Source organism: Podarcis liolepis, assembly GCF_965112155.1.
Source record: "Podarcis liolepis genome assembly, chromosome: W".
NCBI lineage: Eukaryota > Metazoa > Chordata > Lepidosauria > Squamata > Lacertidae > Podarcis > Podarcis liolepis.
Genome location: NC_139568.1, coordinates 38,655,162 through 38,679,090, shown reverse-complemented (window position 1 = coordinate 38,679,090; position 23,929 = coordinate 38,655,162). Strand labels below are relative to the sequence as shown.

General features: G+C 45.2%; 1 protein-coding gene across 1 annotated transcript in view; it reads left to right on the top strand.

Moving 5' to 3' along the window:
- The window catches only part of LOC310697764 (putative helicase senataxin), a 302,418-nt gene that overhangs the window by 121,372 nt on the left and 157,117 nt on the right, over nt 1–23,929 (top strand). Inside the window, exon 7 of the mRNA XM_083484422.1 lies at nt 9,539–9,710. Within this exon, the coding sequence (XP_083340548.1) occupies nt 9,539–9,710 (172 nt within the window). The remainder of the gene's footprint in view (nt 1–9,538; nt 9,711–23,929) is intronic.

Here is a 23,929-nt window from a genome sequence, read left to right as displayed (position 1 = left end):
CAGATAGAAAAAAGAAAAGGGTAAGATGGCAAAATAGTTCTCAAATTTAAGACCAAAAAAAAAGGACCAAAAGAGGAGAAAACCTCTAATTTAGAGATGAGAATAACATGAGGAAACGTGGGGAAAAAGAGAGTAGGAAGAGAGAAAACCAAGATTTTATAGGCAAAACATGAATGCAAACTTTGCGAAGAGTTCTAAAATTCAAAGGGTACTAAAGTTCTTAAGTTTAAAGTTCCAGATGTTTTAGATTCTTAGGTTTACCCTCCAAGCCGTTCCAACATACGTAGAAAAAGTCCCAGAGTGAGGAGTGAGGAAAAGTTCTTTTCAGGGTTTCTCTTTTTGTCTCTTTGAGCCGTTTTTCAAACTGTCTTTCTACTCTCCTTCTAATCTCTTCTCCCCCCCCCCCTTACTCCTTCCAACTGTCCTTTTAAGCGGCTCTAAAAGGTTTCATTTTAAACGGGTCTGTAAAGTTTCCTTTCTCTTTCTTTTTTTTTTAAAAAAATCATATTTATTCAAGTTTCCAAAATACAAAAAGTAAAAATACAAAAAAAAAGAAAAATCAAATACATTTGAAACCTTACTTTCATTACCAACTTTCTGGGACTCCCCCATCCCCCTCCCTACCATATTCCCCTTTCATTAATTTGGTTCTACAAGCTCTCACTCCCAATTTAAAACTTAATTTGTTTAACCCACTATTCAAATTTAAGTTATACAATCATTCCACCATCCCTCCTCGTTAACAGAAAGAAAGAAAGATTTTTTCCCCGAGGTCCGCCCCAGTTTCCTTCCACGAATTCCCTTATTTTAATAAACACATCCAATCAAAATAAGATGATATACAAGAAGCTATATAAAGATAGAAAAGATAAAAGATATAAAAAGATTAAAAAAATAGTTACACAGCCTTTGGATTCCAAATCTCCCCCCCCCCCTCGCTTCCCCGGTTTGAATTCCCCATGTCCATCAGTCTGTCTGTTGTCAGCCTGGAAATCTTAGATCCATGACCAGATTTTTCCCCAGTTCCACCTTGCCAGTTTTTTAAATTTATTTATTTTAGTGATATTTAACTTCAAACACCCAATCTAAAAAAGGCCCTGAAGGGCTTTTAGCTTCCTTGGTCTTTAAGGCTCCCCTCATTGTTCTTTCCATGTCGTAGTCAGTCCTTTGTTCTTTTTTCTCACTTTCTCAGGTTTCTTGTCCTGTTCCGCTGCTAAAACGTTCTAATTCAGAAATTTGGTACCTCTACAGGGGTTATTGTTATTCAGGAACAAAAACTTACGTCCAGTCCCTTCCTTTCTTCAATAGAAAATTCTATTGTCTCCTTTAATGTAAACACCTCTGTAGACAAAATACTGTTTCAGTTTTGCAGCTTTCCCAGGAGATAACAAGTCCTATACGATTCCAAGAGTATTTTTCCACTCACGACCGTTCTTGTAATGTCCCGAAACCCCTCTAGGGGGATTGTAATAACTTTGTTTCCTCTGATCCAAAAGTCCGATTGTTGTTCCTTATTTTCGACAATTTATATCCAAATTGTAGCAAATTGTAACAAAATTAACTAGCAAAGTCCTCATGGCAAAGTCCTCTTTAAGTTCTCCAGCTTTGACAGCTACTTTGACAGCTGTCAAAGTCTCCGTCTCTCTTCACCAGGCTCTCTCGCAAATCGCCCCGGTTCCCAGGGAGGGTTACATTTTCCTTCTCACCCTCCACTCTTCTCCTCCAGCACAGTTCTTGTAATTTCCCATCGTGGAATTATTATTTTTTGTCAGAAATACGCTTCTCTCTCGACCTTGGTTACCCAGTCCTTGTTTTAGAATGTTTACAATAGGGGGGGACTGACTTCCTTTTTGGATCTCCCCCGCTCGTGCCAAATCCGAAAAAAATTCTTTTTTTCTCCTTTTAAACCCGGTTTCCAAATTACTCACGGGTTGTTGTTGAAAGTCCGAATTTTCAATAGAAGAAGTCAGCGCTCTCCGTCGAATGGCATGCGGCTTCGCTCGGCAGGGAAAGCAGAGGACTCACAGCACCACGCTTCTCCCCGGCACCCGATCCGTAGCCTTTAAAAAGGCTCCTTCACGAGTCGGGAGGGCGCTAACGGTGCCAGCCGAGTCACCCATGTCCACGGGCTCCGTGCCCGTGGTTTTTAAGGGTCCCCGCGTCGCCGGCGCGGTAGGACCCAGCCCCTGCCGAGCAGACTCCCTCCGGAGCTCGGAGGGAGTCCGCCATTCGGCGATGGCACCAACCCGGAAGTCACGTTTCCTTTCTCTTTCTTATTCCCAAAAAAGGTACACAGAGTTCCCAAGCAATGAAATGTTTCAGATTCTTTAATCTTGACAGTAAAGTCCGAGACGTTTACTTTGTATTCACTCAGTCAGGCAAAGGGATACTTCCTTCCTCAACCTTGTCACTTTGTAACCTGCGCCATTTTAATCCTCTGCCGAGGTGAATTCCTGAGTTAAATCGTCTAACATCCGACGTTCTCTTAGTGTATTTTTGGATTTTATAGCATAAGAAAGTCTACTCACACTAAGGGTTCCGTTCTTGCAGTTTTGGAGGTTCGTCGCATTCTTCAGTGAGAGCCAGAGGCATCGTAATACAGGGTCGGTGCTTTCCCTTTTGCGCTTGCAGTCTCGCTGCCCTCGAGATCTTCCCCCCAAAAAACAAACCCCGAAAAAACAGCGAAACCGCTTCCACACGGCTGGGTATCTTATCCCTCAAGGGTCTCCCCCTTGAGATTTTTTGGGGGGCGCAGTGCCTTTGCGGCTCCCCCAAGCCCGTGTATTACTCGGAAAACTCCTCCAAGGGTTTTCCGCGCTCCCTTTCTGCTCGCGGCGAAAACCGGAAGTCATTTCCAAAGTCAATATGAATAATAAAGGAGAGAGTGGAATAGCTGTCAACTTTTCCCTTTTCTTGCAAGGAATCCTATTTGGAATAAGGGAATTTCCCTTAAAAAAAGGGAAATGTTGACAGCTATGGAGAGTGGGCAGCCTGGTCTTGTGCCTTTTTCTATTGATATATATTCTGTTTCTGCATTATTGATTATTAGGTTGGCTTTTTGTTTTTCATAAATAGCTTTTATGCCTTTGGTAAATTGTTCTCCCATTATAGCTAGGGCAATAGCTTTCTTTAAAAATTTCCATGATAAATTATCGAAAGCCTTCTTGGCATCCACTAACATGAAAGGAGCTTTCTTATTTGGCTTTAGGTCTAAATACTCAATTAAATCTATCACTACTCTCACGTTAGCTTTCATGTGATGGTCTGGGAGGAATCCGGCCTGATCTTGATTAATTACATCCTTTAGTACCGATTTCAGTCTGTTGGCCAGAATTCCTGCGTACAATTTGTAATCGTCATTTAAAAGTGAGATAGGCCGATAATTGGTAACAGATTCATAAGGCGATTTATTGTTTATGGATTAGAATTATGTTCGCTTCTTGCCATGAATCTGGGATTTTACCATCTTAGATTATTTTGTTCATAAGTGATTTCATTGGTATGGCTAATGTCTCTTCCAATTTCTTATAATGGATTGCTGGTAGCCCGTCTGGATCAGGTGACTTTGAATGCGAAATAATCTGGTGTATCTCCATCATGGTAATTGGCGAATTTAGTTGGTCAATCTTCTCTTCTGGTATTTTGGGAATTTCTTTCCCTTGGAAATACTTTATTATGTCCTGTTCTTCTGCTATTCCTAAAAAAGTATCCTAAAAAAGAATTGGTTATTCCTTCTTGGTTGTCAAGGTAAGTGTGGATAAGCCCCAAGGAGCAGAAATCAATTTGGTTGCACCTTCTTCAGATTGCTATTCTATGAATTAATTTCTGCAACTCTCATTCATTTATCCATAGTTCCAGTTGTAGATAGGTAGCCGTGTTGGTCTGCCATAGTCAAAATAAAAAAAATTCCTTCCAGTAGCACCTTAAAGACCAACTAAGGTAGTTCTTGGTATGAGCTTTCGTGTGCATGCACACTTCTTCAGATACACTGAAACAGAAGTTGCCAAATCCTTTTTTATTTTCATTTATCCATAGTACATTTGTTGTAGCTGCTCCATGAGAAAAGCATCCAGTTCAGCAACATTAACCCCCCCCCCATTATAACATTGCCTCATATATATTTACTTCTGCTTAAAATCTTCTGTCAGCACAGTTAATTCTTAAAATCATTAGGTTTTCAGACTTTCTTCATTTCTTACTGTTTGTTAAGCGGTGCTGTTGTATTGCATTCACCACTTGGGAGCACCATAACCATTCAAATGCAGTCATAACAGTGAAAAATTTCCTATTATCTGTTACTTTGTCAGTTGCCAGCTCTGTGGGAGGAGGCCGTTACATATTAAAACACAGAGATAAGGAAGCCAGCCAAGCAAAGGCAAGACATGTAGCAACATCCAGTTAAGGAGAGTGTTAAAATTGATTGATTGATTATATTTCTATCCTGCTTTTCACTCAAATGAATCCCAAAGCGGCTTACAAGCAATAAATAATAACAACACGATAGAACATAAAAGAACATCACAGATGCAGGATAAATCATACAGAATAATTAACAAATTGTCAGTGAAACATCACAATTAAAGCAAAAGTCATATATATGCTTAACAAATCAATGCAGCATTTATAATAAAAATCACTATTAACAATAAAAATATTGCAATCAAAAGATAAACTAAGCACTGTTAAATTCATACAAACACTCTCCCCACCTCCATGACTCATAATCATGACTCGATTTAGCTCACTAAAATACAAGTGCCTTGCACCACCCTCCTTCCCAATAAACCTTCAGAATGGAGGTTTATTGGACATTAGGCGGATGTGCAAGGCAGGTGGAAAAAGCCATTACTTACTGGACAAAATACCATATTGGCCCAAATATAAGCCACACTCTCCCCCCCCCCCCCCAATTCTGACAGTGAAAAGTTAAAGTGTGGCTTATATTCACAACTTTACATCGTCAACAAAGCAGCGTGGCTCCCCCCCCCCCCCAGGAAGCAGCCCGGGTATTGTCTTTTTTCTCCCCCCCCCCTTCAATTTTAAAGGTGCAGCTTATTTGCGGGTGCGGCTTATATTCGGGCCAATACGGTACAGCTCTGAATCTCAAGTGAGTTCTTTTCAAGCTTTCTACCTTCAACTTTCCCCATTGACCTGGCGCCAGATTCACCCTTCATGTCCTGTTAAATAGTGTATGGTCCATTATGGAAAATTCTGTGGCATCTTCTAGAATCCATGTGTGTATGTGTACACACACACACACACATGGCTACCACCCCTTTGCCTTTCCCATACACCTGACCACCACCCCTCCCTTCACCCCTCCCTCCCTTATCCCCCTCACAGAGCAGTTTGCTAAACCGCTGTGTGAATAAATATGGATACTGTTTGGCAGAAATTTGCTGGTGATTAGAAATCCTATCAAGTCAAAAGTTGGATGTGTTTTGGCAGTTAATTAAACCAAAGTTCAGTTCTCCCCAATTTCCAAAACAAGACGGGCATTGTTCTGGAATGAAAACGGCTAACATGAAAAGTAAAGTTGAAAACCACTTAAGAGTGGCATTGCGGCAAAACATTCACTGTAAAAGCATAAGACAAATGGGAAAAAAGCAGAAAGTTGGCGCTGTAAAACATCATCCGGTAATACATGGCATGGAAGACTTGCAGGGGTTACAAGTTGCCCATGAATTCAGCATCAAGTCAGTTCTCCACCCCATTATATGTATTATAATTATATTATACATTATATGGAAAGGAAATATTTATTACAATTTATCCGTCCAATCTCCTGTGTGTGGGTTAAGCAGAGTATTAAAACCCCGTATTTGGCAGCAAAATGTAGAAGCTTTGGAACTAGGCTGCAAAACCTTATCTCTTCTGAGCAATTCCAGCTTATAAACTGTCTTCCCTTTGGTTTCCCTCTTAAAAAAAGAATAGGGTAACAACTTATAATCTTATAAAATAAACTTAAAATATAGTGTTTACTTACTTAACAGTCTTGCATTGGATCACAGGAATGAGTGAGCCTTTTTGTTGTTGTTTTTGCTGACTGTATAGAGCTTCTCCATCTTTGGCTGCAGAGAATATAATCAATCTGATTTCGATGCTGCCCATCTGGTGATGTCCACGTGTAGAGTCGTCTCTTGTGTTGTTGGAAAAGCATGTTTGTGATGACCAGCTTGTTCTCTTGACAGAACTCTATTAGCCTTTGCCCTGCTTCGTTTTGATCTCCAAGGCCAAACTTGCCAGTTGTTCCTTTTATCTCTTGACTCCCTACTTTAGCATTCCAATCCCCTATAATGAGAAGAACATCCTTCTTTGGTGTCATTTCTATAAGGTGTTGTAAGTCTTCATAGAATTGCTCAATTTCAGTTTCTTCAGCACCAGTAGTTGGTGCATAAACTTGGATTACTGTGATGTTAAAAGGTCTGCCTTGGATTCGTATCGAGATCATTCTATCATTTTTGAGATTGCATCCCAGTACAGCTTTCGCCACTCTTTTGTTGACTACGAGGGCCACTCCATTTCTTTTACGGGATTCTTGCCCACAGTAGTAGATATGATGGTCATCCGAACTGAATTCGCCCATTCCCGTCCATTTTAGTTCACTGATGCCCAGGATGTCAATATTTATTCTTGCCATCTCATTTTTGACCACATCCAACTTACCGAGGTTCATGGTTCTTACATTCCAGGTTCCTATGCAATATTTTTCTTTGGAAAAGAAAGCATTGGACTTTCCTTTCGCTTCCAGGCATATCTGCAACTGAGCGTCCTTTCGGGTTTGGCCCAGTCACTTCATCAGCTCTGAATCTACTTGTACTTGTCCTCCGCTCTTCCTCAGTAGCATGTTGGACACCTTCCGACTTGAGGCGCTCATCTTCCAGCGTCATAGCTTTTATATGCCTGTTGTCTTTGTCCATGAAGTTTTCTTGGCAGGGATACTGGAGTGGCTTGCCGGTTCCTGCTCCAGGTGGATCACGTTTGGTCAAACATGTCCACTATGACCTGTCCATCTTGGGTGCCCTGCTCGGCATAGTTCATAGCTTCTTTGAGTTATTCAAGCCCCTTCGCCACGGCAAGGCAGTGATTCATGAAGGCTTTTTAGATGAGTCTAAAAAGCCTGGGACACAAATTTTCACGGCCCTCTAATGGCTATGGTGGCTGATTTACCAGAAGTAATGTATTTAGAAGTAATGTATTTAGAATTCACCTCTATACCACCTCTGTTTGTAACCCAGGTGAGGGACCACCTTTTAAATAAACCACTGGCACTTGGTAAGTGTGGATAAGCCCCAAGGAGCAGAAATCAATTTGGTTGCACCTTCTTCAGATTGATTTAATTAATTTCTGCAACTCTCATTCATTTATCCATAGTACATTTGTTGTAGCTGCTCCATGAGAAAAGCATCCAGTTCAGCAACATTAACCCCCCCCCTCCGATTATAACATTGCCTCATATATATTAAAGGTAAAGGGACCCCTGACCATTAGGTCCAGTCGTGGCCGACTCTGGGGTTGCGGCGCTCATCTCGCTTTATTGACCGAGGGAGCCGGCGTACAGCTTCCGGGTCATGTGGCCAGCATGACTAAGCCGCTTCTGGGGAACCAGAGCAGCACACGGAAACACCGTTTACCTTCCTGCTGGAGCGGTACCTATTTATCTACTTGCACTTTGACGTGCTTTCAAACTGCTAGGTGGGCAGGAGCTGGGACCGAGCAACGGGAGCTCACCCCGTCATTGCGGGGATTTAAGTATATTGAGGTATAAGATCATAAAAATAAGACAAAAATTAAGCAGAAGTAATAAATATTTAAAGAACCGGAAGGGGAAGTTGAGGGAAGTCATGAGGAAGGTTTTTTTGTGTGTGCGTTTTATATGACAAATGTTACATTGTGTTATTTGGTTGAATATAAAATTGTAAAATCCAATAAAATTTATTTTTAAAAAACAGCATCATTGACCATATTACATGTATGGGAAACAAAACAGCTTTGACCATATCATTGCAAAAGTGTTTTACACAATAAAATGAACAAGGGCTCTGAGACGTATTTTGTTTTTATTAAATAATCAATAAAACTTATTTTTTTAAATATATCAGATGACATTGTAACATCAGAGGGTACAATTTTAACTATTCTCACGAATGTGTGAGTGTACCGTATTTTTCACCCTATAGGACGCACTTTTTCCCCTCCAAAAATGAAGGGGAAATCTGGGTGCGTCCTATGGGGCGAATGCAGGCTTTCGCTGAAGCTTGGAGAGCGAGAGGGGTCGGTGCGCACCGACCCCTCTCGCTCTCCAGGCTTCAGCAAGCTATCAGCAAGCCTGGGGAGCCCGTGGGAGTTCCCGCAGGGCTCTCTAGGCTGCAGAAGCAGCCTGCTTCCCGGAGCGCGGGGCGCGCTGAAGCAGAGCGCCCCGCGCTTCGGGCAGACATCGGGCAGCCCCACAAGCTCGGGGGACAGCGGGGAGGCGCAGCGCCGCCATCCCGCTGTTCCCCGACCTGGTTTGGATTCCCCGACCTGGTTTTTTGGGGGGGAATAAAGGGGGGGGGGAATTTTCCTTTATTTCCCCCCAAAAAAACTAGGTGCATCCTATGGGTCGGTGCGTCCTATGGGACGAAAAATACGGTATTTCAGGCTCAAAGAGACCTTAAACCTGTCCAAAAAAACACACCTTCAAAATCAATTTATTTTATAACCACAAAAAACACCCTCCTTATTTTTACAGCATAATAAGTACATGGTTAGCCCATTCTACAACAAAAGTATGATGCACGTGTTAGTTGTGGTTTGTGCGCTATGGCTTATTGAACATACCGGGAATAAAATGACAAAAAATCACTTTGAATGGTTGGTGACCTTTTTCTGTGGCACCTAATACCATTTTTATACCTTATTTTGAAAGAGACCACAATTAGCTTTATTTTGATACCAAAATAAGCCCAATTGGTTGAAAAATAAGCGAAATGAGGTTTTTTCTAAACTGACACAGAAATTGCATTAGCCTAAATTGCACAAAAATTGAAATTTTCAAAAAATTCTCCTGTGCTCAATTTTGGACCAAAAATCTTTTAAAATTTATTTGAGGTTATCTCATAGTGGTGATGGCTTGTGAATGCTCTTCGCAATAAGTACCTCTGATCACTCAATCGCCACTTCCTGCCCACCTCCCTCTGCCTGTTCCTGCTCCTCCCTGGCATTCTCCGGCAGTACCATGACACATTAAAAAAACTGAAGAAAATCTGAGTTGTGAGAGCACGGTCAAATATTAAAATCAGGTGATTTGTGATTTGGCGTGGAATGATCCTCGGTTGAAATTCAATCTGATGGAGCCTTCCAAAGAACTTGTTCACTTATTTTTTGGAAGTTTTGGTTGGTCTGGATAAAAGGTGTTGCCTGATACTGGAGTTTTACATTTTTTCTCTTGTACCCAACAAGTTTTTCTTTACTGTTTTTAAATGTACATGTTTTTATTGTCTTCTAAGTGCTATTTCCCATCTAAGCATGTTTTGATTTGTTTTGGGTTTTTTTTTAGATGAAAGCATCAATCCTTTCTGGCCTGCGCTCCACTGTTTCATGGTGATCCTGGATAAGCTTGGGTCTAAAGTATGGGGACAGGTCATTGATCCAATCCAGGCATTTCAAACTATTGTCAACAATGCGAGCTATCAGAAAGCAAGAGAGACTATTCGCCAAAGTTGCATCAGGTTGGTCCTTTATCCTTTTATTATTATTTTTAAAATACAGCACTTTGCACATTCTCTTTTCACAGAGGTAAATAATTCAGGTAAAATCCCAGTTAGCTGGAAGTATACAATTGTGGTGCCAATTTACAAGAAAGGACAACCTATAGATCTTGGCAACTATAGGCCAATTAGTTTGCTTTCCATAATGGGGAAATTATATGCCCATTTCATTTGCTTTAAATTAGCAACATTTCTTGAGGATAATAACATAACCTTTGAAGCCAAGGCTGCTTTCCGTATGAAGTACTCAACATCTGACCACTGTCTTGTGCTGTCACACCTAGCAGAGAAATATACTAGGACCACTCCAAGGCCATTTATATATGGCCTTTATGGACCTAAAATCTGCCTTTGACTCCATCCCTAGATCCAAATTATGATCAAAGTTGTATTCAGTGATGGAGGACAAGAGACTCCTATACCTTATAAAAGCCTTATATAGTGATAGCAATATGTAGGTTGCTGGGGCAACTCTCTAACAAAATCACAATGTTAAGAGGGGTCAGATAGGGTTGTATTCTGCCCCCCCCCCATTGTTTAATCTTTTTAGAAATGACTTAGAGGAAGTCTTAATGGGTCCAGAAGGACACTGTCCAAAGATGGGGGCAAGAAGCACCCCACTTCTGTTTGATTTGTATCTGAATAGAATGTGAAGTCTTTTTCAGTTGGATTTCTCACTCTCCATATGTCTGACAGGTAAAAAAAAACTTTGGTAATCTGCCAGCATTCATTACTTTCTGTGTCTGTGTTTTATCCATAAGCGTTGATGCAACTCCATTCAGGCCCCCATCAAAATCATTTTATAATCCAAATAGTCCAGAAGTCTTGTTTCCAAGTTCTTAAAAAAATCTGCTTTGCCATCATTTGGTGCATAAATTCCCAACAGCAAATATTTTTTGCCTTGTGCATTGATTTCTACTGCAATATATCTTCCCTAATCTTTGAACATCATTTTGGGATTCCATTTTTCTTTCACGTAAACAACCACTCCTCTTTTCTTCACTTTGTCAGATGAAATGAATTCTTGACCAAGTCTCTTATTCTGAAGGAATTTTCTGTGTAATCTAGTAACACGAGTTTCTTGCAAACAAATTATGTCCAAATTCTGTTTTGCTAACACATGGTATACTTGGTTCCTTTTTGGTCGTGAGTTCAAACCATTAACATTCCATGAGTATATTCTCAATACCATCTTAAACTATTCAGGAGCTCCTGCCCCTGGCGTCTGCTCACTTTCCAATCCCAGATCCTTGGCATTTTCCCCCAGGAACCCTGTTTTTTCTTCGACGGTCCTAATTCTTTGTTTCCTTCCTTGAAATTTAAAGGAGAGGCCTTCTGGAAATTCCCACCTAAAAAAGATGTTCTTCCTTCTCACTTTAAACTTTTTATTAAGGTTTTCCATTAAAAAACACCAAACATATCCATTTACATATCACATAGTTTGTCTTATTTGGACCTCCCACAACTTCTCTAGCAATCATTCGTAGTTCAAATCTTATCCTCACATTCCTTTGTTACAATATTTCCATTGTGTTTTATATTTCTGATCTTATTTACCTTCTGGTAATATTCCCTATTTTTCACAAAGCTTCTTTGAGACACACTAGCGTTGTACCATCCTCACATATATTTTCCAAATACTCCGTAAATTTCCCCCAGTCCTCAAAAAATCTATGGTCTTTTTGATATCTAATTTTTCCCGTTAGTTTGTCCAGTTCTGCATACTCAGTTAATTTTGACCTCCATTCTTCCAAATTCGGGACCTCTTCCTGTTTCCACCTTTGAGCTAGCAATGTCCTTGCTGCGGTGATCGCGTATTGAAACAATTTGCTGTCTCTCCTACTTATATCCCTTCTTGTTATCCCCAGCAAGAAGGTTTCTGGTTTCTTACCAAAGCTATATTTTAGCATTTTCTTTAGTTCATTGTATATCAGCTCCCAGAACCCCCTTACTTTTCTGCAGTCCCACCACATATGCATAAATGTACCTTCTTTCTCCCTGCATCTCCAACACTTGTTACAAGTCTTGTACATTTTTGGTAATTTTACTGGTGTCATATACCACCTGTAAACCATCTTCATTGTGTTTTCTTTTAGTGTGACACATGCGGTAAACTTCAAGTTCTCATTCCATATTTTTTGCCAATCATCCAAATCTATGCTGTAACCTAGATCTTTGGCCCACTGAATCATAACTACTTTCACCTCCTCATCCATTGTGTGCCATTCCAACAAAATTTTGTACATTTTAGAAATTATTTTGCAGTCCTTATTCACAATTTCTGTTTGGAACTTTGAGTCTTTTTCTTTATACCCTTTTTCTTTCTCTTCCTTTTTAAACATTTCGTTTACTTGGCGGTAGTGCAACCAATCATAGACATATTCTTTTACTTGTTCATATGGTTTTAACCTCCACCTACCCCCTTCCTTCACCACCAAATCTGCATAGGTGACCCAATCGCTTCTCATGTTAATTTTCTTAACTCCCATAGCCTCTAGCGGGGATAACCAATGTGGAACCCCTGTTTCCAATATATTTTTGTATCTGTCCCAGACTTCCAGTAACGATCTGCGAAAGATATGGTTTTCAAATGATCCGTAGCCTTTCTTCTTTTCTTTCCAAAGATGCGCGTGCCAACCAAACCTGGCATCGAATCCTTCCAAATCTAGGAGCTTTGTATTTTTTAGTTTTATCCATTCTTTTAGCCAGCAAAGACATGATGCTTCGTAGTATAACTTCAAATCTGGCAGGGTGAAGCCTCCCCTTTCTTTTGCTTCTGTTAATAGTTTATACTTAATTCTCGGCTTTTTGCCCTGCCAGATATATCTAGAGATCATTCTTTGCCATTCTTTGAAAATCGCCACTCCTTTTAAAATTGGTAACATCTGGAAAAGAAACAGCATCTTCGGTAGTACTAACATCTTGATCATTGAGATTCTTCCCCAAAAAGACAATTTTAGCCTATTCCATATTTCCAAATCTTTCTTAATTCCCTTCCACACCGAAACATAGTTATTTTGGAACAGATCAATGTTCTTTGGCGTTAACCATATTCCCAAGTATTTCACTTTTTTGGCGATTTCTATACCCGTTTTTTGTTGCAATACTTCCATCCCTGTTTTTTTCCATATTTTTAGCTATAATTTTGGTTTTCTTCCTGTTTATTATAAAGCCTGCCACCTCTCCAAATTTTTCAATTTCTTCCAGTATCTCTGTTGTGGTTTCCAACGGTTCCTCCGCCAACAAAACTAAATCGTCGGCAAAGGCTTTAACTTTATATTGATTTTGGCCTACTGCCACCCCCTTTATACTTTCCTTCTTCCTAATTGAGTCCAGTAGCACCTCTAGGACCATGATGAATAGTAGTGGTGACAATGGGCATCCCTGTCTAGTACCTTTGGAGATCTTTAGCTCTTCCGTAATCACATTATTTACTATTAACTTCGCTTTTTGCTCCGTATAGATTGCCTTTATCCCATTGAGAAAGTCGTTCCCCATTTCCCTCTGTTCAATATTTTTTAGCATAAAATCCCATGACACGTTGTCGAATGCTTTTTCGGCGTCCACGAACATCAGCATTGCTTGCTTCTCATTCCTGGCGGCCAGATATTCTAGAATGTTTATAACATTTCTCACATTATCTCGCATCTGCCTGCCTGGAAGGAAGCCCGCCTGGTCTTCGTGAATAATTTCTTGTAAAACCTTTTTTAGTCTTTCTGCCATTATTCCTGCAAACATTTTATAGTCTGTGTTTAGTAGTGAAATTGGTCGATAGTTCTTTACTTGGGTTGAGTCCGCCTCTTCTTTCGGAATAAGAATTATAAATGCTTCCTTCCACGTCTCTGGGATTTCTCTCTCCTTTAATATGATGTTCATTACCTCTCTCAATGGTTGCAATAGGGTTTGTGCTGGTCCCGGGGGTAAGGTACCTTGGGTGTAGCAGAGTCCACACGAAGAGGGGCAAGGTCCGAGGCAGAGAGCCGGGCGGGGAACAGGTACGCTGGAACAGGAGGCTGTGCAGGGAACAGGAACACCGGATGGTCGGGAACAGGAGGCCGAGCAGGGAACAGGAGTACCGGATAGTCAGGAACAGGAGGCCGAGCAGGGATCAGGAACACAGGAAGGTCCGAAGCCAACAACGACGTTGCTCCCGCAACCTGGGGCCGGGCTGACTGGGCTTTTATCCTCTTCTAAGGCCAGGGGCGGTCCCGGCCCCCAGGAGCCCCGCCTCCTCTGGCCTTAAGGCGAGCACTCCTCCTGGGGGCAACCAGTTCCCTTCGCCTCTCTGCCCTAAGCCTCTGCAGATCAGGAGAGGCCGAAGGGTTACTGGGCCCTGGAGGAGGCTCACCTGTGGCCACTGAGTCGTCAAGCCTCTCTGGGGCCAGAAGGGTTTCACCTGGGGCCAGCTCCTGATGCACTGCCACAGGTGCAGGTTCTTCAGCATCTAGGCCTTGCCCCAGTTCAGCCGGCCCTGGAGGCGGGGACTCTTGTGCAGGCTGGGATTCCTCTGTTTCATCCTCCGAATCGGAATCCCAGGCCATCACACCATCCCCCCTCCCAGGCCCCCCCCTCAACCGAGGGTCCGGACCCGGCTTGCCGGGGTACGTCGCATGGAACTCTCGGAGGCAGGCAGGTGCATGGACGTTGGCCGCTGGTTCCCAGGAACGGTCCTCCGGTCCGTACCCCTTCCAGTCAATGAGATACTGCAGCTTTCCCCTGCGGTATCGGGAGTCCAGGATGCGTTCCACCTTGTACTCAGGCTCTCCCCGAACCAACACTGGCTGCGGTCGGGGGCGGTTCGGGTGGAACTCGTCGGGTGGGGCCACCGGACTCAAAAGGGACCTGTGGAAGACCGGGTGAACCTTCAGGGTTGCGGGTAACCGAAGACGAAATGCCACAGGAGAGACTTGGTCTACGATAGGGAACGGGCCGGTGAAGCGGGCGTCCAACTTCCGCGAAGGTCGAGAGGGGTGGAGGTGGCGAGTGGAGAGCCAAACCAGGTCACCAACGCGAAGTTCCGGCCCCACCTGGCGGTGGCGGTCGGCCTGGGCTTTGTACGCTTCCTTGGCCTGGTGCAGTTGCTCCACCAAAAGCTGTTGCTGGGATTGGAGCTCTTGAAGCCACTCCGTCACCGCCGGGACCGCGGACGCCGGCAGCACCTCTGGAAACAGCCGTGGATGATAACCATAACTGGCCTGGAACGGGGTCTGCTGGGTGGACGCATTCACCGCGTTGTTATAGGCGAACTCTGCCAATGCCAGGTGGTCGACCCAGTCATCCTGCTGGTAGCTGCAGTAACACCGGAGGTACTGCTCCAGCACCGCGTTCGCCCGTTCCGTCTGGCCATCGGTCTGTGGGTGGTAGGCTGACGAGAGGCAGACCTCTGTCCCGAGGGTCTGGTGTAATGCTCGCCAGAACCGGGATGTGAACTGAACGCCCCGGTCGGACACCACACGCTCAGGTAGGCCATGCAAGCGGAAGACATGCTGAAGGTACAGCTGAGCAGTTTCCTTGGCTGTGGGTACAGATGGACAGGGAGCGCAGTGCACCATCTTGGTGAAATGGTCGGAGAAAACCAGAAGGCAGGTACAGCCACGAGACGAGGGTAAGTCCACTACAAAGTCCAATGAAACCGTGTGCCAAGGACGCGGTGGAACTGGCAATGGCTGAAGTAGGCCGGGGGGTCGCCCGGTAGGTCCCTTGGCGCGCCGGCAGACATCACAACCAGCAACGTAGCGAGCCACGTCAGCCTTCAGGCGGGGCCACCAAAACTCTCGACTGACCAGATGGGTGGTCCGATACCGTCCAAAGTGCCCCGCTGCTGGGGCATCATGGGCCATCCGGAGAACCTCCAGCCGTAGTGGCCCTGGCGGGATGTACAGACGACCGTGATGCAGCAGAAGGCCCTGATGCAGGACCAGTCCCGGATACTGTGGGCTGGACCCTTCAGCCAGCTCCCGGAGTCGTTCCTGGGCCCAAGCGTCGACCCGCTGCTGTTCCCGCACCCGAACCTGCAGTGGCTGCGCCTCCTGGGTGGCCAGGAATGCAGCCGGAGGTAGGATCGTGGTGGGTTCTGCTTGCTGTATCGTGTCTGCGTTGTCTTCAGGTTTCCGGGACAGGGCATCCGCCTTCTGATTCTGAGAGCTAGGGATGTAGCTGATCCGGAACTGGAACCGGGAAAAGAACAACGCCCACCGGATCTGTCTTTGGTTCAGCTTGCGGGTGGTCTGGAGGTACTCCAGGTTCCGGTGATCGGTTCTCACCTCCACCGGATGTCGTGCCCCCTCAAGATGGTGGCGCCAGACCTCAAAGGCTACCTTGATGGCCAGTAGTTCCCGCTCCCACACAGTATAGTTACGCTCCGCTGGTAGGAGCTGGCGGGAATAGAAGGCACAGGGTAAGAGTGGCGCTTCAGGCCCAATCTGTTGAGACAAGACGGCACCGAGAGCCGTACTGGAGGCGTCGGTCTCCACCACAAAAGGTCGAGAGGGGTCAGGATGTTGTAAGATTGGTGCCCTCTGGAAACAGGCCTTCAACCCCTGAAACGCCTCCTCTGCCTCCTTGTCCCAGGAAAACGGCGTCTTTGGGCGCAGTAGCCGGGTCAACGGGGTGGTGCGATGAGCATAATCAGCGATGAAGGTCCGGTAGTAATTGGCGAACCCCAGGAAACGCTGTAGGTCCTTGCGGTTCCGGGGTGCCGCCCATTCTCGAACCGCTATCACCTTCCCCGGGTCCATTTGCACCCCATCTGGAGAGAGCCGGTGACCAAGGAAGTCCACAGTCCGCTGATGGAACTCGCACTTGCTGAGCTTTGCGTACAAACGGTGCTCACGCAAGCGCTGCAGCACGGTCCGGACATGTCCCTCATGGTGAGCCGGGTCACGGGAGTAAATCAGTATGTCATCCAAATACACCACCACGTACTTGTCTAACAAGTCCTGAAACACGTGGTTGATGTAGCGTTGGAACACAGCAGGCGCGTTGCACAAACCGAAAGGCATAACCAAATATTCGAACTGCCCGTACCGGGTCCCAAACGCTGTCTTCCACTCATCCCCGGCTCGGATCCGAATCAAGTTGTAGGCCCCTCGGAGGTCCAGCTTGGTGAACACCTGTGCCCCTTGCACCCGCTCCAGCAGCTCTGAGATAAGGGGTAAGGGGTACCGGTCTGGGACGGTAATTTTGTTCAGGGCTCGGTAATCATGGCAAGGGCGGAGTTCCCCACATTTCTTCTTAACGAAAAGCACTGGTGCCGCGGTAGGCGAGGTGGAAGGCCTAATGAACCCACGCTCCAGGTTCTTGCGCAAGAAGTCCTGCAAAGCCTCGCGCTCTGGCTCTGTTAGGGAATATAAGCGACTCACTGGTAAAGGCGCTCCGGGTTGGAGGTCTATGCCGCAGTCAAAAGGCCGATGCGGCGGCAGCTGGTCTGCCCCCCGTTCCTCGAACACGTCCTGGTAGTCCTGGTACACGGCTGGGAGCGTGGGTGCTGCCTCCTCTGAGGGCGCGGCCGCCAGCGTTCCGGATTGAGCATGGGAACATGGGTCTGGGAAGTGCACGGTCCGTTTGACCCAGTCAATCTGAACGTTGTGGGCTTCCAGCCAGTCCATCCCGAGCACCAGGGGGAAGCGGGGCATAGAAGCAATGTCCAAAGTTCGCAACTCCCGGTGCTGCTGGAGACACAGGACCAGGGGCTGGGTCTCCTGAGTAACAGCACCTGAACGCAGAAGTCGTCCGTCAATCGCTTCCACCTGGATCGGTACTGGCTTGTTCCGAAGTGGCACCTGATGATGGGTGGCAAAAGCAGCGTCCATATAGGAGCGGGTTGCCCCTGAATCTACCAAAGCATGGGTGAGGATCCAGGGCCCCCCTGGAGGGTATAAACGTACCGAAACCATAAGATGTTGCAAGTCCATTGGTGCGGGCCCATTCTGTACGGTTTGGGACCCCCGGTAGCTAGGGCCATCAGCTACTGGGGGTTGGCGGTTTCCCTGCGGCTGGCGTTTCTCAGGGCAGGACTGAGCGAAGTGTCCACTTCCGCCACAGTAAAGACAGAGATTTCCCTCCCGACGCCGCGCCTTCTCTGCGGGGGAAAGGCGTGGCCGCACTGCCCCGAGCTGCATAGGCTCCTCCGTTAAATCAGTTGTGACCGTGGGGCTGCCGGAAAAAGCTGGTGCCGTGAACTGGGAGTGTCGGCGACCCCGGGCCTGACGACGATCCTCCAACCGGTCGTCTATTTGTAGACTCCGTTGAATGAGAGTGTCCAGCGTGGTGGGGCGTTCCATTGTGGCCAACTGGTCCAGTACCTCGTCCGAAAGCCCTTCGAGATACTGGTCCCGCAGTGCCGAGTCATTCCAGGTCAAGTCCTGTGCTAACAGCCGAAACTCCGTGGTATATGTGGCCACCGTGGACTTGCCCTGTTTCAAACGCCGAATCGCCCGGTTGGCTTGACTCTCTTTCTGGGGGTTGCCGAACGCGGCCTCCAAACGATTGCAAAACCCCGTATAGTCTGCCAGCAAGGGGGAGTCTTGCCTGAGTAGCGGCAACGCCCACTTGGCCGCCTGATCCTTTAACAAACTAATCAAAAAGTGCACCTTGGTGCGGTCGTCAGGAAAGTTCCGGGCTCGCCCCTGAATATACAGCTTGGCCTGGGCCAGGAACATGGGAAAGCTGGCCGGGGCTCCATCAAATTTCTCAGGCAAAGCCACTGGGTACTTGCCCGGAGCCGGGGCGTCGGCCCCAGGAGCCGGTAGGGCTTCCAAACGTTGCTGAAGTGCCACAACCGCATCGCTGAGCTGCTGCACGGTGTGAGTCAAGGCCTGGTTCTCCTGGGCCAAAGCCACCAGTGTAGCCGCCTGTTCAGCCATGGCCTCTGGCTCTTCCCGAACGCACCCCTACGAAGGGGGAGTGCGGGTGTGGCGGGAGCAAACTGTGCTGGTCCCGGGGGTAAGGTACCTTGGGTGTAGCAGAGTCCACACGAAGAGGGGCAAGGTCCGAGGCAGAGAGCCGGGCGGGGAACAGGTACGCTGGAACAGGAGGCTGTGCAGGGAACAGGAACACCGGATGGTCGGGAACAGGAGGCCGAGCAGGGAACAGGAGTACCGGATAGTCAGGAACAGGAGGCCGAGCAGGGATCAGGAACACAGGAAGGTCCGAAGCCAACAACGACGTTGCTCCCGCAACCTGGGGCCGGGCTGACTGGGCTTTTATCCTCTTCTAAGGCCAGGGGCGGTCCCGGCCCCCAGGAGCCCCGCCTCCTCTGGCCTTAAGGCGAGCACTCCTCCTGGGGGCAACCAGTTCCCTTCGCCTCTCTGCCCTAAGCCTCTGCAGATCAGGAGAGGCCGAAGGGTTACTGGGCCCTGGAGGAGGCTCACCTGTGGCCACTGAGTCGTCAAGCCTCTCTGGGGCCAGAAGGGTTTCACCTGGGGCCAGCTCCTGATGCACTGCCACAGGTGCAGGTTCTTCAGCATCTAGGCCTTGCCCCAGTTCAGCCGGCCCTGGAGGCAGGGACTCTTGTGCAGGCTGGGATTCCTCTGTTTCATCCTCCGAATCGGAATCCCAGGCCATCACAGGGTTGTACCCAATTCTTTGTAATATCTTGCTGTGAAGCCATCCGGTCCTGGGGCTTTTCCATTTTTCAGTTTTTTAATCGCCGCCAACAATTCTATTGTATCAATTGGGGTGTTCAGCCTTTCTTGTGCTTCTGTCGGGATCTTTTGCACCTCCTTCTCTTTTAAGTATCTCTCTATTTTTCTCCTATTATTCTTCTCTTTTCTTTTATACAATTGTCTGTAGAAATCCAAGAATCCTTTCCTAATATCTTTAGGGTTAGTTATCTCCTCTCCTTCCACTACAATTTTGTTTATTGTATTTTGCTCTTTCCTTTTCTTAGTCTGCCACGCGAGCCATTTTCCTGATTTATTTGCAAATTCGAAGTTCCTTTGTTTCAGTTTTTTTGATGTTCCATTCCACCTCCTTGTTTATCATCATTGCGAATTGAGTTTGAAGAGCCTTGATACTTTGTTTAATTCTTTCATTGTTTGGTTTCTTGATCAGTTTTTGTTCATTTTCCATAATTTGTTTTAAAATTTCTTTCTTTTCTTTCTCTCTGTTTTTCTTTTTGATCGAGTTCTGTTGTATAAAGAAACCTCTCATTACTGCCTTGTTTGCGTCCCAAACTGTGCTTATTTTCGTTCCTTTGTTACAGTTATCTTCAAAATATTCTTTCAATTTCTTCTGTGCCTCCTGGACCACCCTTTGATCGTCCAGAAGGTAGTCGTTCAATCTCCATCTGAATGTTCTTTCTTCAAAGCCTTTAATTTCCAATTTAATGGGACTATGGTCTGAGATAACTCTCGGTTGTATTTCCACTTGGAGGATTCTTGGCGTTAGTTCGTTTGAAATCCAAATTTGGTCAATTCTCGACATTGACTGATTTGGTTCCGAATAGAAGGTAAACTGTTTTTCTAGTGGGTGTCTTAGCCTCCAGATGTCTATTAAATTACAATTTTTAACCATTTCGAAGAAGGTTTTTGGTAATTTCCCTTCTTTCGAGCCGTTATTTCTCAGTCTGTCCATTTCTGATGACACCACACCGTTCATATCGCCCAACAAGATTATCTTCTGGTCCGCAAACTCCAACAGCTTTTCTTCCAAATTCTTAAAGAAATCAGTCTTGTTTCCATTAGGCGCGTAGATCCCGACTACTATTATTTTCTCGCCTTGCCAAATAATTTGAATTGCCATGATTCTTCCTTCCTCATCCTTAAAAATTTGCTGGGCCTCAATCTTACTCTTTACGTATAGTATCACTCCCCTCTTTTTCTCTTTATCTGAGGATATGAATTCATTTCCGAGTCTCTTATTAATCAGAATTCTTCTGTGTCTCTTTGCGACATGTGTCTCCTGCATGCAAATTATGTCTAAGTTCTTCTTTTTTAACAGTTGATCCACCTTATTTCGTTTCTTCTTATCGTTCAATCCGTTGACATTCCAATTCCAAATTTTTAAAGCCATAGTGTTTCCGATTAGTCAAATTATTCAAAGAATTTTCCTAGGCTATTACAATCTTTCTTCCTCTTCCTCCTCACTCTCCTCGTCCTCCTCCTCTTCCTCCTTTTGCCCTCCGTTTTTCGTCTTTTCCTCTACCCCTCCCGTTGCTCCTTTAACTTCTTCTTCTTCCTCTGCAATTAATTCTTTGTATTTTCTCTGGAACTTGCCTATCTCCCCTGGGCTGGTCAGTCGATGTCTCTTATTCTTGTACGTGAAGGAGATCCCTTCCGGGAATTCCCATTTAAATTCTATGCTGTTCTTTTTGAGCATTTGTACCAATGGTTTATAGGGGTCTCTCCTCTTTAACAATCTGATTGGTATGTCTTTAAATATGATTGTGTAGCATCCATCTATGGACAATCTCTTTTCCCTATTTTTTTCCAGGACCAGATTTCTCATGTCTCTATCTTTAAAAGTTATCAGGCAATCTCCAGGGTATTTCTTCACTTTAGTCGTTTTTACCTTCATTCTGAAGGCATTCTGAATTGTATTTGCCACTTCCGCTTCTTGGAGTTCTAGCCATTGAGCCATTTCCGTAATTAATTTTTGTCTGATATTCTCATTGGGAGTTTCTGGTATCCCTCTCAGCCTTAGGTTAACTTCCCGTTGTCGGAGTTCATTCATGGAAATGGCGTCCCACATTTCTTCTTGCGATTTGTTGGTTTCCATGAGCCCCACCCTGAATTTGTCTTCTTCCCGTTTCAATTCCCTCATTTCCGTTTTGGTCCTTTTCATTCCTTCTTCTAACGCCTGGGTTCTCTTAGATACTTCCTTAATTTGTCCTTTCAGTTCATTTACCGTCTCATCCATTTTCTTATCCAATTTCCCGATCTTTGCATCCATTTGTTCCATTTTTGTTTCTAGATTCTTTTCACTCTGCCTAATTTCACCAAACATTTTTAATATTTCAGCTCTGAAATCTGAGTCCTGTTTAGAACTCTTTCTTTCTCCCGGAGTCCCCCCCTCGCCACTTTTTTTCTGTGTGTGCGACATTTCATACAATTTAGTCAAATTTAGATCCCTTACTCCCCACGACCCAAATATTTATCCCACCTTCAATAATGACAAGCAAGAAGAAAAGAGAACAGACAGAAAAAAAAAGAAAAAAAGAGATATCAAATATTCTTCCCCTGATGCAGTCGCAGCTGCCCCTTAAGTACAACAGTCAGAGTATTTTTAAACCTGTTTTTAGACCTGGTACAGTTATGTTTTTTAAGCAGTCTCAGTAATCAAAGTAATCAAGGTCCCTTCTTCATGCCACCATTTAGGCTAATCCACCAAATATAAATATTGATGATTAAAACCGATGACTGTGGACCCAGGAACAGAAAAGAAAAAATAAAAAGTAAAAAATAAAAAAGTGAAGTCCACACAATCTTTAAACTTAGTTCTTCTTGCCACCATTTAGGCTAATCCATAACGTAATCCATGTCTGCGTGTCTGCACACTTAAGTTTCTTGGTCTTCTTGCCCTCAGTTGGGCTAAATCCCTTAAATACTCGGACTGGTGGGGTAATCCGTGGGTTAATATCAAATATGTAGCATCTCGTTAATGTTCCAAGAAAAAGAAAGCAAGTTGTAATTTTCCAAAAAAACAAGTTGTAATTTCTCTCCCAACCACCGGAGGCTATCGTCCGACAGCGGAAGGTTCGGGAAAGGCAAAGTCGGGGGTGGGGGAGGAACAGAGGAGAGAAGAAAAAAAACGAAAAAGGAGAGAAGAAAAAAAATCGAGGAGAAGAAAAGTTTTTCCCCACTTCAGAATTGGAATCTCTCTAAATACCGGCCGTTTTTTACGTATTTAAGTGTTTAGAGATCCTTAGGTTTACTTTAGGTAAAGGTAGCGTACTGGTAACGTGCCAGGAGATGGCCCCTTTCTCCTGCTTCCCCCTCCTGGCACACGACCGCCGGAGTAAGAGTGGAGACTCTGAGACAATGGAGTCTCTGATACAATGTAGTCCTTCGTTGCGGAGAACTTTAAAAGTGAAACTGCCGATCCTTCTTGCCCCCTCGTTATAATGAGGCCTGGAGAATCAGACGCCTTTTCAGCATTAAAGTGTCTTTTTGCTCCCCTCTACTTTCTTTTTTCGCTGTTACTTAGTTTCAGGCTTTCCAGAAAGTTTCCAAGGGAAGAGAAATTTGACCGCTAGCGACACTTACGTTTTTCTCCGCTTTGCTTAGATCTCTGCGTCCGCCATGATTCCAGATAGAAAGTTGCGCTCCCTTTTGGCTTCCTTTTTGTTCGAATTATCTTTAATACACGTCCAATTTGTATCCTCCTTATTTACGTTCAAATTTCTTTTTTTTTTTGAGAATCCAGCGCTTTTCCTTCAGGCTCGGGGCTTCGCTTTTCTCGGAGGGAGTTATGGCTTCCCTCAGCCCGCTTCTCCCCCTGCCGTACTCCTCGCTCCGAATTCGGAGTTACCTGACGGCCGGGAGGTCCGCGATTTCGGCCCCACGGGAACCAGTGTATCTGCACGCCCTCCAGATACTTTTCAGGGGTCCGCTGCGCCCTGCGGAACCCCTATTTTCCTCCGAGAAGCTCGGGATTCTCCGCTATGAAGAAATCCCCGCCTGAGTCGGTCTCGCGCTGGACCGGAAGTCCGATGTTCTTCCTTCTCAGAGTTCCAGCCAAGTCTGCGTAGTTATTCCTTAGGTTCAAAAAATGCTTTGGAATTTCCTTAAACAAAACAATTGGCTTATCTTTAATCTTCAAGCTTTTTTTGTAATGTAGACCCAATGTCAATCCTTAAGATTATCTTGTTCCAATTGGGGTGCGCCTCTTACTCTCAGTTGATTCTCCCGTTCCTTCATCTGTAAAAAAGCAATTGCATTGAGCGCATCCTGTTGAATCTTCTCCACGTCAGGCACTCTCACTGTTTCCAATTCCCTCAGTCTTGTTTCGTGGGCAGCAACTTCCTCCCTGACCTCTTGAATGCCTTTTTTCACATCTACAGATTCTTGTTTCAACTCCTGTACAGTCTGCTGAGTTCCTCTCACACCTGCTCTTATGTCTGTTAACATTTGCATCACCTCCTCTTCAAAAGTTGGTGCTTTAGAAGGTCTTCTATCTTTACTTTTACTTTTCTCAGACTTATCTACCCCATTAGCCATAGCTATTCCAAAGTTTCAAGG